The sequence below is a fragment of the Canis lupus genome, chromosome 18 (assembly GCF_003254725.2).
Source record: "Canis lupus dingo isolate Sandy chromosome 18, ASM325472v2, whole genome shotgun sequence".
In the NCBI taxonomy this organism is placed as follows: domain Eukaryota; kingdom Metazoa; phylum Chordata; class Mammalia; order Carnivora; family Canidae; genus Canis; species Canis lupus.
In genome coordinates this window covers 13433185-13447386 of record NC_064260.1, presented here as the reverse complement: position 1 = coordinate 13447386, position 14202 = coordinate 13433185, and the positions used below count along the sequence as shown (strand labels likewise).

Here is a 14202-nt window from a genome sequence, read left to right as displayed (position 1 = left end):
CTTTTTTTTAACTTGACCTAGTTCCACAGTGTAAACAATTTTTATAATTACTGTTTTAAAAGTATCAAAGTATTAAAAAGTATTACAGTATATGATGACATTCTGTTTCTAAATATATTGTGGACATATTGTCCTTTCTGTGTATAATATGAACCTTAAATTTACCTGCTTATCCAAGAAACAAAGCTTTGAAAAACCCCACTTCTTGACCTACCTGCAAGCAAAACCAGGAGGACACAACAGCCCTGAGTTGCGTCTGTGCAGGGGGCCCATGGTAGGCTTCCCAGGTGAGGTGATGCACTTCCACACACAATCTTGAAGTTGCAGCCTTTGGTATACAGCTTCGGAGACCTTGACCTTTGGGTTGCACAGAAATGATCAGAACTATAAATACTAAATCAGAATATCAAGGATATACTCACCTAATAATGATTTCAGTATACGTGAGCATTTTTCATTTTGTTTTCTATTTTTTTCATTGTAAAAATGATGCTGATAAGCAGTATACTGTTGACCAAGAAGGAATTCACTGAAAACTCAAGCAAACAGGCAATTTGGGCAATTAGAATTGCAAATTAGGAGGCACAGATGCAGGTAGAAACCTGAATCTGAGGCCGATCTTGGACGCAAGGAAGCCAAAGAGAGAGCAGGGTTATCTAATCTAAAGGCTGAGAGTGTAGTTCTCATTCAGGTCCTCCGAGCAAAACAACGGATTGAAATGAAGTTTACTGGGATTGGTTGGGCTAATATGCAAATGAGGGGTTGAAGCTTGTTAAACTGCTTTGGCTCCTTTTGAAGTGATGAGTGAGGATGATTCAGGTGTCAGGGTGAGGAGGCCTTTAAACCCCTGCTGAGGGCGTGCAGCTGGCTGAAGGTGGTGGTGGGGTTGTCTTTTCTTTTTTTTTTTTTTAAGTTCATGGTTTTTTCAGGGAGGATATGAATAAATTTCTCTTCCCTTCTGGCCTCCTGATCCCATTTTAAGAGAGACTGTTAGCTAGGGCTGCTTGCTGCACTTTGAACTCTCCCTTTACAAGGCATATTGATTTTTCCTTCTCTAGTAGTATTTCTGTAGGATAAATCTATATGTAGAATGACTTTATTAGAGGACACAAGAAACTTGAATGGCTCTTGGATGTGACTGCCAAATTCTTTTTAAAGATATTATATACATTTACATATTGATCCCCACTGAAGTTGTTTCAGCCATATAGAAGTCGGGATTTTTTTTTGGGGGGGGGGCGCGCTGATTTAACAGGTAAAATATTGATTTTTAATTTCTCATTCTTGGCTACTAGTGAATTTATACATTTAATCTGCATATATTTTTGATATTTCCTCGTGCATTACTTACTCATTCTTATTTTTCCTCTATTTAACTTATATAATATGTGTAATAATGTGTAATCATATTATTCTTTTTTTTTTCTTTTAGCTCCGGTAATAAACCGATTCACAAGGCGTGCCTCGGGTAAGTCAGACCATATGATGGATTTTGCTTATTAATGGTGACATTTCTTAAATCACAGTGGTATTGGACAAGAAGGTGCGATGAGAGTAATTGCTGTGGAGTAATGACTTGTCAGTCATTTTCCTCGAAAAAAAACTATCTGATATAATCAAGAATGAGAAAATAATTGGAAATTAACCTGAGTGGCTAAACTTAAAACCAGTGTGCGCCGAGGCTACTGCACCTTTGGAAATGGAGCCTCTCACCCCAATTTGTTTATTCCTGCTGTTGATCAGTTATCTACATGGTTATCGAATGTGTCAGCCACAGGTCAGAAGCAGTGATTTAGAAGATGGGCAAAGGACATCCTAGAATCAGTGACAGGAAAAGGGACAAAAAACAGGGACCACAGACAAGAGACAGGAAAACTCTGAAAATGGAGATATAGGAACCTGTCATCAGGGGGCCATTTGGAAGAGGAGCCAATTGCTTTACATTTGTTTTTGGTTTTTTGGGGTTTTTTTTTGCTTTACATTTGTTAATGCCTCTGAGGCTCTTGCCATCCTAAAGATGCCACCATAACCTAATGCCTATTCACCAAGATAGACCTTGGCCACTAACAAGTGCTTGAATTAGATCCACTCATACTCTGTCCTACCTGCATTGGTGGACACAGTTTGAGAGCATGGTTTAAGGAAAGTGAGTTTGGGCATTGAAGTGGATAAACCATTTGGAAGATTTTACTTCTGTGGAATGCCTTCCTCTGTGAAGATAGAGGACAAGTGAAATGTTACTATGTTTGACATGAGAAAATTACTCTTTCCTTGAAATACAACTAGGTTTTTGTTGTTGAAAAACACAAATATTTAGAACAGATCATTTGGACATTTATATAATAGAATTGAGTAATTTATTTAATAAAATTACCTCATTTTCATCTGTGCTGTATTATTAAAGGTGTTTTAAGATTAAGTTTTTTTTAAATTTTTATTTATTTATGATAGTCACAGAGAGAGAGAGAGAGAGAGGCAGAGACATAGGCAGAGGGAGAAGCAGGCTCCATGCACCGGGAGCCCAACGTGGGATTTGATCCCGGGTCTCCAGGATCGCGCCCTGGGCCAAAGGCAGGTGCTAAACTGCTGCGCCACCCAGGGATCCCCCCCCCTTTTTTTTTAATTTGTCGGCAGTTACTGGTACAATTTAGTCTTATTGTGTAGTGACCAGGCCAGAGAGGAAAGGACCAGGATTAAGAAAATGTGCTATATTGGGATACCATTTACTTTATCCTCCTGAGCTTTTTGTAATCTGAAGACATATCTAAATATTGCAAACAAAGTGGATTGTAATGACTTTTGTGGAATGAGGAATTAATGTTTATGTCAGCAGGGCATCAGACTTTATTCCAAAGTAGACCCGTCAAGTATGATGGTACTGTGGGTAGGGATATAGTCTTCTGTGAGCAGTGGTGGGAATAAGAGAGGAGAAATAAGAGAGAATCTGTAGTGTGAGGTCTTGTCTTCATGCTGTAAAATTCTTTCCATAGACACATAGTTAGGAGGCTTAAAATAAATCCTCTCCTTTTTTGTGTCAAACTGTGCGACATGACATATTTATATCTGGGCAGGTTGCATCAGTGTTTGTTGTCCAATAAACGTATCATCAACTGACGGTCCAGGGGTTCCAGCATATAGGTTAGCTTTGAAGCACCATTATTTTAGTATCTCCACCACCACTAAATCTGTGTCCAGTCCATTTCAGTAAGACTTGGCTGGAAATGTAGAGAAGACGGAATGCCAGCAAAGAAACCCACATTAAAGACACATGTTGTGTTTCTTCCTAGAACAACAGGAAACAGTCTGATTTAAAGAAAAATAAGGGAGGTGATATCCAGTTCAGGAGTTGTGTTATATATAGCAATAAGCCTTAAAAGGAGTAAAAATTGTTACCCTAGCAATATAACACACTGGAATTCATTATGAGAATGAATCTTGACATTGATTATTTTGTGTACATTTCTAGTCTTTCAGGCAAGGGAAATAAAATTATATTTACTACCTTAGATAAAAACAATGGTATAGGAAGAAAAAAGAGGAATGGGACCTGTTAATCATCTACCTGTCTACAATTTTTTTTACTTTCTTATTTTTTATAAAAGTCTGTCTAAAAATTTTCTGGCAAAGAAGAATATAGAAACAGTCTTAAGCCGTCTTGAGGAGGAAATCTTGTAGTTTTTTAATTCACTTAGTGACTAAAAGTAATTTAGTTTAGTAGTAGAGATATACATCAATTGATTTTAAAGTATTACTGAAAAAATAACCATCTACTTAAAATGTAGAAATTCATATTTGATCATTAACAATATTCCTTAGGATATCTTCTTCTGGTGGAGTTTTATTTCAGAAATACTTTTTTTCTTTTCAGAAATAAACTATAAAATTTATGTAAGACCTATAATTTAGGGGGAAAAATAAGCCAGGTAAAATCAACCAGAAGTTTATGTGACATAGGAGTTTGTTTCTTATTTATCTATTTTCAAATTATGATTACAACAATAAAATGCTGTGTAATATATAGTAATTTACTATGTGTAGTGCTAGTATTCAGTCACTGTTGATTGAATGGAAGTGGAAAAGAGGATGTTACAATATATTTCTAGATTTCTGCCTGAGTTTTCTAAATCTTTGAGGTTTTGGCTTTTGCCAATTCCTACTGCATCTTGCAAAAATAAGTATCTGAACCAGAGTACTTCGAACAAACTGTTTCTCTCTTTTGGGCCTTTTTCTTTTATTATAGTTCAGGAGGATGAGGGGATGTTTACATTAAGCAAGTGTTTAACAAATACGTTATTTAGAATCATTTTTACACCTTCCATCTCACTGTTTCTGCTAAACTCTCTTCATGTGTTTTCAGTGCCTGCCCACAAACCCGTCAGTTTTTATTTCTATAAGTAGAAGGAATCCATGTCACTTAGCATTTTCAAACAGAATTCCTAAAATCTTAGGAGTCTGTAGAGGTTTCAGGGCTTCCTAAGCTCGTTTTCCACTAGGTGCGGGCGCGAATAAAAGTCCTAGAGTATAGGATGATTAATAGCAACAAACACAGGTGGGCATTAGATTGGTTAAGTTCTGCAAAACATGATTGAAACTGTCAGGTGTCTTCTGAAATCCAGATGGAATGTATCTTTTGGATCTTCCTGACAGCACCCCATAACAGTAAGTCTATTATTTATTTTTTTACTGTGTATTGAGCTTTGGTTGATGTATAACATTGTGTGTGTTTCAAGGGTACAGTGTGTTGATTTCATACCTTCATATAGTATGATATGATTACCCACAGCCTTTTTTTTAAACAGGACCCAATAATCCTTTTTTGAACAAAAGAAATCCTACTGCCCTTTTTTCTTAACCCATTTCTACTCTAATCACTGCTTATTGGTACGTCTTTTTTATATGCACAGAAGTCCTACATAATCTACTTTACAATCACATAAACTATTAGGTGATGATATAACATACATAAAATTAACGTAAAATACACATAGTCTCTTTTAGAATTTTGATGGAATTAGAGTGAACATTGACAGTTTGGAGTATTTTGGAAGATTCTTCTTCTTGGAATAATGGAAGTACATCATTTATCCTTATCGTTATTATAAGAAATTAATGGTAGTATGTAGACAATTGTTCAATAAATCTTTGAAGAGTAAAACTTATGCAGACAACAGTCCTGTTGCTTCTTTGTTCGTCTAGTATATCATATGGGAAATCTCTAGAGCGTGGGATTTCACAGACTTGAGTTCAAACCACCTGTTTACTGTGTGATTTTGCACGTAAGTCATTTACCACATTGAGTTTTACTTTCATATTTTCACTTTGTTTCGGTTTGGGATCATAAGAGCTGCAGTCACACTTGCTACAAATGGTTAAGCTAGATGGTTTTTGTAAAGCGGAGTAGCTAGGCTCTCAAAAATGTTAGTGGTCAGCTATCTTCTGAACATAGTGTAAAAGAAAAAACAATAAAGGCTTCAGTGCTGTGCCACAGCCTGTCATAAATAAGCCTCAGAGAGTCATAACACTCCTTGATATCATCATTTAATAGGGGACATCTTCTTTTACTGTCTGCACATTATGGTTTTTAGAAAGAGTATAATGGTTTTCCTCTGTGGTTTTGTCTGAATTGAAAAAAAAATGAAATTTCTCATTACTCTTGAGATGGTGCCTTGAGGGATGAATTCATGTCAGACCTCTCTCTGTGTTTTAACCCCAGGACTTTATTTTGAAGTGAAGCTTATAGAAAAGTTCGAGGAATAATTCAATGAACACTCTTCTCTAGATTTCCCAGTTGTTCATATTTTGCCGCATTTGTAGGCTCTTCTTCCATCCGTACACATGGTCATGCCCACGCTTTGTTTTTTCACTGAATCTTTTAGGAATTCTGAGTATTCAAGGGTATCTCCTAAGAACAAGGTCATTCTGCATAATATTACACTCAGGGAATTTAACCTTGATACAGTGCTGTTATCTCTCTAGAGTCCAGTGCTCTTAGTTGTCTTGATGTAGCCTCTGTTCTTCTCTATCTGAGCTGATTCAAAGGTTTTTTTTTTTTTTTTTTTAGATTTTTATTTACTTATTTGACAGAACAAGCTGTGGGGAGGGCAGAAGGAGAGGGAGAAGCAGACTCCCTGCTGACTTGGGGCTTGATCCCAGACCTAGAGACCATCCCCCAAGCCACTGAGCCACCCAGGCACCCCTGATTCAAGGATTTTTATATTGCATTTAATTTTCATGGCTCCATTTTTCTGATCTTTCATAAACTGACTCCCTGGAATTTTTGAAATCTGTTTTGTTTTTTTGAAAGATTTTGTTTATTTATTCATGAGAGAGAGAGGCAGAGACATGGGCAGAGGGAGAAGCAGGCTCCCTCTGGGGAGCCCCATGTGGGACTTGATCCCAGGACCCCGGGATCACAACCTGAGTCAAAGGCAGATGCTTAACCACTGAGCCATCTAGGTGCCCCTGAAATCTGTCATTCTTGAAGTTATGAAGGTTCTCCCTACCAATGAAATAGTTCCCTGTATCACCAGCTCTGAATTCTTAGCTTGTGTGGACACATCCACAGTCTGGTCACAGTGCCCTGTTGGTGTCCATGAAGCCTTTGCGCTGAGCCTTGCTTTATTTAGTATTACTTTCACGGACTGCTGTTGAGCATTATTTGTTCTAGTGCATAATTATTTCTTATAATAGAAGTGAAAATGGAACTCCAAATTATGAATTTGGTAATTTTCTTTTCTCCATGTAGATAATTAGCCATACTTCAGTTTTTAGCCATAACATGAACATTGAATTTTATAGTATATTTTTAACAGAGCTAAAATTTTATAATTTTCTCTACTCTGGCATTTGGAGTAATTCAGAGGTGAAATTAAGTCTTTAAATTTCACACCCCCACTGTGTAAAATGATATATTAAAAACTCAGTAAAATCACCAAAAACAGAAAATGATTAGTCCCCAAGATAGTAGTGAAATAACAGAAGTTCAGATTTTTTATTGACTCCAATTCAGGGAACATATGCTTCCTTGATTCAGGGAACATATGCTTCCTTTTGTTTTGTGGAAATATTTTGTAGCCTTGGTGTTCATTGTTTTTTTTCTTTAAAGTTATATGATGAGAGCTTTTAACCCTCTTGGGGTTTTTTTTTTCTTTGAAAGGTCATACTCATGTTGTCAAACTCATTTGCTAGAGTGAATATATTTACATTTATAATTTATTTTTGAAATGAGCTTCGTTTTGAAAGCTTACTTTAAGCTTAGTAATTACCAACATTAGATAATGCACATTGGGAAAATATTCATTTAATTAATCTCCTAATTAATTCTGCAGACATTGACTGCATCCCTACTGTGTGCCAGATACAGTGCTAGGGCTGCAAGAAGAGTAATATACAGCCCTTAGGAAGTTCACGGTCTAGCAGGAGGCTGGCCGTGAGTGCCTCAGTGTGGGTGAATACTGTAACCTCCAGGAAGGGAAAAGGAGAAAACATAGAGTTCTTGCAGGGTGTGGCTCACGGAAAGGGTGCTAGTCATTAGGGGTTTTATGGAACCCTAGAACGTGTGTTTCAACAGGAAAACAAGGTGAGTATTTGTGCCTTACCACTAGTAGCTAGCTGTTTTTATTCTAAAGTCCTTTCTCCTAGTGTGCCACACTGCACCACCTTGCCTCAGTATCAGGTATCGGTGGCATGGAGGAAGCAGATGCCCATGGCCATGGACAGGGGCTTAAGGCCAGGATTTACTTCGCCTTTAACTTACCATTCTTTCAAAATCTAAAGTGTCTCTTTCAGAGAAGGCAGTATAGGCTCTGGATTCAGAGAAACTGAATACTGGAATTGGAATAATAGCTCCACTACTCTCATATCCACTTAAGACAAGTGGGGCAGGGGACAGGGTGGGGGGCTTAGTCACCTAGCTAAGGCTCCATTACTCCAGGTATAAAAGGGAGTAACGCATCTCTCACAAGATCATTGTAGTGATTAGACAGTAGATAATCCATGAAACCCACAACACACTGTTCTCTCCAGCTTCTCCCTCCAGTGGGGTGCAAGTCCAAGCCACTGTATACACCTGTTGCCACTCTGTGTCCAGACTAATTCTCCCCTATGGTTCCTTACAAATAAAACCAAGTGAGCAGGGGAGGTGCTGCTTGGGTCTCATCCGTATCCTCTTCCCTCTCCTCCTTCGTGCTCTGGTGGTGCTGATTTATTGGCACTTACTAAGCATCCATGTTCCTGTATGCCTTAGCATGCTGTGGGAAAGAGAGCCCTGTACAGTCTGTGCGCAGGGTTGAGGCTCTGGTGGTTCTTTGTAAGGCCTAGGAATGCTGATAGACTGTCTCAAGGCCAGTGAGAAATTCAATTATCTCGAACTTAATTGCATTTTCTTCAAAGTTTTCTTTGAGCCCTCTAGGAAAGGTGGTAATAAAAAAACGATGGGCACGGCAGGTCGTCTCCTTCTGCTCTCAGGGTAGTGTCCTCAGAGTCCTCACATCAGCAGTTGTGGAAGGACTTGGCAGGTGGCTTGGGAAGCCTTTGTAGCCTATTCAGTCCCTTGTGTGTCCTGGTTCCTGGCATTGTCCTATAGAACAGACATGAGCAGGTGGTGTACATGACCATACCCTGATTATGGTCAGAGTTCAGGTCACTGCTCCACAAACGCTCTGTGTGAAGGATCAGCTTCCCTGCCCCCAATCCATTGAAGACCAGAACTTTTGTAAAATATGATAAAATTGCCACTGCAGTGTCAGCTTGCTCTTACACCTTACCCACCCCTACTCTGTGCTCCTCTCACTGTGCGCTGCTGTGCTTTAGGGGCCATGACTTTGGTGTGCTCTGTCGGAGATAGGAATATTCTCATGAAATGTCTTTTCATAAAGGGAAATTACACATTCCCAAATAACTGATAATTAAACCAAAACCAAAATCCATAATTTACTACTTCGGCATTTTGTGAGAACAGACAGCAGTGTGAACGGTGCCTCTTGGAGCTGGAGAACGGTGGCATACACCCACCGTGTCCCAGACCCATGGGACGCAGGTTGTTGCCTCTGCCTGGCACCTGCCTGTTCACATTTGGAGCACTCCAGAAGCTTTGCTTCCCTGGCCTTCCTGTAGCTCACCTCTCAACCATGTCCCTCACCCTTCAGCATTCTTTCTTTCTCTCTGAATGCCATCCACATATAGAGCAGGTACTCAAGCTGCTGTTACTGTTCATACATCATTTGAAACCATGGCTGTTTGTTCACACATCTCTTTCCCTTTCCTAAACTGTGAACATTGTAATTGATTAATTTGAGAGAAGAGAAAAAGTAGTACGCAAAGTAAGGAAGTGAGAGTCTTGGAGGAATGGGGAGATTTGGGCAGATGTGCACAATGGGGTTTAAGATTCCCGAGGGAAGCACCAGCAGGTGTGTGATTATGGGTGAGGCTGAAACTAAAGAGATTTGAGGATGAGCTTGGACACCAAAGTTGTCTGTGATGATGGCAAAACTGGAATGTGAAGAGCATGGAGCCAGATACCTATCAAGAGGGGCACCTGAACCCGTGAATCTCAGAGAAGCCCCCCGCATTGGCATAGGGGTACCCAGTAGTGGTGTGAATGCCTGCGTGGGGAGCTATGAAGTCCCTCACTGTCTTTTGGGTCCTGCAGTGTGCAGGAAGTAGGGCGTTCTAAGAGAGGTGGTGTTCCTGGAGAAGAACCGGGTTTCAGCTAAGGTGGGGATATGTTGGGAGTGCTTTGTAAAAGAACTTGGGGGTGGGGAAAAATATTGGAAAAGAAGGTGGGATATATGGGAGGAATCCACAGGTTAGTACTTCATTCAATTGAGCAAATGTTTACTGAGCAGTTACCATTGCCAGACACTGGGTATGGCAGCAGGAAACGCTCCCTGACCTCGAGATACTATAATCCCACGGGAGAAGCTTGAAAGAATGTGGACATGATGTTGGAGAGAAAGACAGTGGTTGTCTGGAGTCTTGCATCTTGTGGGTGACCAAGGTAATAGCAAAGCGGACATGTTTGGATCAGGGGTCTTCAGGTTATAATGTATTCACTATGGAGGCTTTTTAAAACTTTCTTTAGGGTGAATTCTATCAAGTTTCTAGTGAGAGCACTTTAACTGATACTTAAGTACAAGAGACTATAGAGTGTAGAAATGAAGAGCTTGGATTTGAGGTCATTCTCCCATTTCTTGATCAGATATTCAACATGAAGTGTTTGGCACGGAGCTCTGCCTGAGGCAGGCAGACGTTGTTGAGGATCTTGGTTGCACCACTTATGAGGGTGTGACAGTGAGGTGAGGGTCACTGTGTGACCTTGGGCAGCTTACTTAAACCATCTTCTGTAAAACAACTGAGTAATTCATGGAGTGAATGCAGGCAAAGCTGCCCTATGTTTAAAAAAAAAAATTTTTTTTAAGCACAATGCCTGGCACATAGTGAGTGCTAAATAAAATTTATATATCCTTAGGCTCAATTTATTAAATTTTACTCTAGCAAAAATACCATAATATTAGTATCTCTATTTTCTCCTATAATTTACCCTACTTAATTTTAACTGGCCAGAGGACATAATCCTGCGTCTCTCCTACGGCTAATTCTCCTACCCCAAACTTGGATTGACATGACATTGTATTAATATTTGTGGGAAATGGAAAAGATTTCTCTCAGGGGTAACATCCTTTAGCTTTTTAGATAAAATTAGAAAAACAACTTTAGTCTCCCCTAGATTATAAATTATATTCTTTGACAGTTATTGTGAGAATAGATTGATCTGCCTTTTAAAATTTAACTGTTAACTTTAATCAGGTGTGTGTAAATGCAGCCCTCCCCCCCCCATCACACTGGACCAGTACTTCTAGGAGCTGATTGCTAGAAAGTGTTACTGTTACCGGGTTCTGAGTCTCTGAGAGCCAGCAGTGTGTTTTATACTAGTCATGGGGCAGCCCCGGTGGCGCAGTGGTTTAGCACCACCTGCAGCCCAGGGTGTGATCCTGAAGACCCGGGATCGAGTCCCACATAGGGCTCCCTGCATGGAGCCTGCTTCTGCCTCAATCTCATTCTGTGTCTCTCATGAATAAATAAATAAAATCTTTATATATATATATATTAGTCATTTGATTATGTTTTCTGATAATTTAAAAAATTAATGACACAACTTGAAAACCAAAAAGTGAATCTGGATCTTCTCTTTCTTTTACCATCTTCAGCCTTGAGTTACTAAAACCACAGGATGTTGAGTTGTAGTTGTTGCTTTACTAAAGCAATATAATTAAACTGCTAAAAAATTAAAATATAGATTAATGATATATTGTTTTCAGAATGGTAGAAAAAAGAGTTTTTTCATTTAAACACCAAATAGCTTATATAATTGTGTTTTTGACCTGTTTCAAGGAATATGAATATTCTTTATTGACCTCCATCAGAAAAGATAGAACTGGCCGTCTCCTTAGGTATTTGAAAACAATTCCAAGTTGTAGCTCCCATTTAAAAATAGATGTAGATAGTCTAATATGCTCATTGCATAATATAAAGTAACAGGGTACCAGACTCAAGGTGTTCCAGAAGAGGTACGGGGCATGCTGTGAGGTCATTTACAGAGCTTAGTTTCCACAGGTTGCTGAGTAGTAATCTGCAGTAGAAACTGAAAACTTACACTTACCATAGGTTACTTTGGTGGCTTTCTTTTTATTTATTTATTTATTTATTTATTTTCTTTGGTGGCTTTCTAACAGTAAACTTACTTTTGGGGCTCCTGGCTGGCTCCATTGGAGGAGCATGCGACTGCTGATCTCTCAGGATTGTGAAACTGAGCTTTGCATGAGCGTAGAGATTACTAAGAAGAATAAACTTAAAAAAAAATTAAAAATAAAAGCAAACTACTACTTTCAAGTTACCTTTTTATTTGGTCTTTTCACTTCATTCAATCTCTTAGCCCTGTTACAGTGCAACTTTTCTTCCTTCAGTGCATTTACATGAAGGGGACAGTTTATTTCTCAGATTGAGAGCTGCTCTTGGAATTAGAATAATGAGAATGCTTATAATCCAGAATTATATTTTCACAGATTAAAAAATAAACATTTATGTTGTATTACATAGGCAAGGAAGGTCAAAGTTAAATGAAAGTAAAACTTTCTTTAGTAAAATCATCTTTTTAAAAGGGATTCTTGATGTTAAACTATATAGATGGTGGAACTGAAGTCTTTTGGATGCTTGTTGTAACTGTAGGAGAGTCACCCTGTGTGTCCCATCCCTGGGCAGAGTCACCCCTGTATGTCCCCACCCCCACCCCCAACAGAGATTCTGAGTCAGAGGTCATTATATAATGTGAAAGCAGCCTGTGAGCCCTGTTAAAAGCTAAACTGAGGCATATTAAAAATTTGAAGAGTTTATTTGTGCAAAAATTTATTTAAATCGTGCAGCTTCCAGTCTAGCAGATAGAAAGGAGCTCCAGGAGCTGTATAAAATTAAAGACTTGTTGGCAGAAGAGAGTGGGGACAGAGAGGTTCCATGAGGCAAAGAGGTCGGTTGGTTCCTTCAGGGCCACTTTCTTTCAGGGGATGGCGGGGGTTTGCCTCACTAGTGCTGACTAGATGGTTCCTGATCAAAAGTCGAAAGAATCCATCTCTGGCACAGCTGGAACTGTGATCAAGTCTCAGTTTGGTGACCTGAGGCTTAGCGTAAGTGACTATTTTCGGCCTTTTGTCACTTGTGGGCCTTGTCTTTTCACAGTCCCAAGTGTTTTTCAATGAAGTTGTAATTCCCAGAGCTTTTTTCTCCTCACTTTTTTGGTTAAAGAATACATTTCTCGAACAAGGGAAGTAGCCTAAAAGTGTGAATAAGGATCAGTTATTTTGGTTATGAACCTTACTAGTCTCATTTGTGAAAGTAGATGATGATGTGGTGCTAAAATGTGCACAGCGTCGGCTGTGTGCCAGGCCCTCATGCTCAACTCTGCTTTCCCTGGGTTAATCTATGAGAATCACTACCACTGTATTTGAAGGACATTTTCTTATTATTGCCATTTTACAAGTGTGGAACCTGAGCCACAAAGAGTTTCACATGCCCAAGACCATGTTCTTTTTATTTTTTAGTGTTACTAATTTATTATTTAATGGAATCAACTAGGGGCACGTGGGTGGCTCAGTTGGTTAAGCGTCCAACTTTTGGTCTCCATTCAGGTCTTGATCTCAAGGTCTTGATCTCAGGGTCATGAGTTCGGGCTCACATTGAGCTCCACGCTGGGCACGGAGCCTACTTTAAAAAAGAAAAACAGAATCACCTAGTTTTTACCTCTTTTGTTAAATAGGAGTGCTAGCTCTGTTTCCTTGGTATAACTTTCATCCTGAATTTCGAAATTGTATTAAATATTTTATACACTAAATTCCAACAAAGTAGAAAAAAAGCAATTGTTTAATTTCTAGTGCTGGCATTGACTACTCTTCCAGGTGAAACATGTAACTTGTTGTTGTTTAATAACATCCCAGGTATTCCTATATTTTAATCAGTTCATTGTCCAAATTTTCTGTGCCCAGGTTTACAAAATGGTTTGCATTCTAACGGTTTTAGCAGTCAACTTGAATGATTTAGATTTCTTTTTCTTTCTTTCTTTCTTTCTTTCTTTCTTTCTTCTTTCTTCTTTCTTTCTTTTTCTTTTTCTTTTTCTTTTTCTTTTTCTTTTTCTTTTTCTTTTTCTTTTTCTTTTTCTTTTTCTTTTTCTTTTTCTTTTTCTTTTTCTTTTTCTTTTTCTTTTTCTTTTTCTTTTTCTTTCATCAGAGAAAGGTTTACTAGAAAATTCTCATCCCGGGGTGCCTGGGCGGCTCACTCAGTTGAATGTCCAACTCTTGGTTTCAGCTCAGGTCATGATCTCAGGGGCCTGAGATTGAGCCTTACGTGTGGATCCATGCTCAGTAGGGTGCCTGCTTGAGAGTCTCTCTCCCTTCCCCTCCCCCACTCACACAATTACTCCCTCTCTCCTTAAAATAGATAAATCTTAGAAAGAAAAGAAAAGAAAAGAAAGAAAAGAAGGAAGGAAAGAAAAAAAGGAAAGGAAGGAAAGCAAGCAAGCGAGTGAGCTGTCATCCTGCAGTGTCAACCGGTGTGGCATGTGCTGTGGTACTACCTACCACTTATTAAAACAATCCAGGGGAAATATACTTTTTTCTGAAGCGATCCTTGTGCAAAATGTAACATAAGCAGTTTCTG

General features: G+C 38.9%; 1 protein-coding gene across 4 annotated transcripts in view; it reads left to right on the top strand.

Moving 5' to 3' along the window:
* Positions 1–14202, top strand: part of PRKAR2B (protein kinase cAMP-dependent type II regulatory subunit beta) — a 92153-nt gene that overhangs the window by 24364 nt on the left and 53587 nt on the right. For all 4 annotated transcript variants that reach the window (XM_025449360.3, XM_025449361.3, XM_049096365.1 and 1 more), the window contains one exon: positions 1433–1468. In XM_025449360.3, the coding sequence (XP_025305145.1) occupies positions 1433–1468 (36 nt within the window). The remainder of the gene's footprint in view (positions 1–1432; positions 1469–14202) is intronic.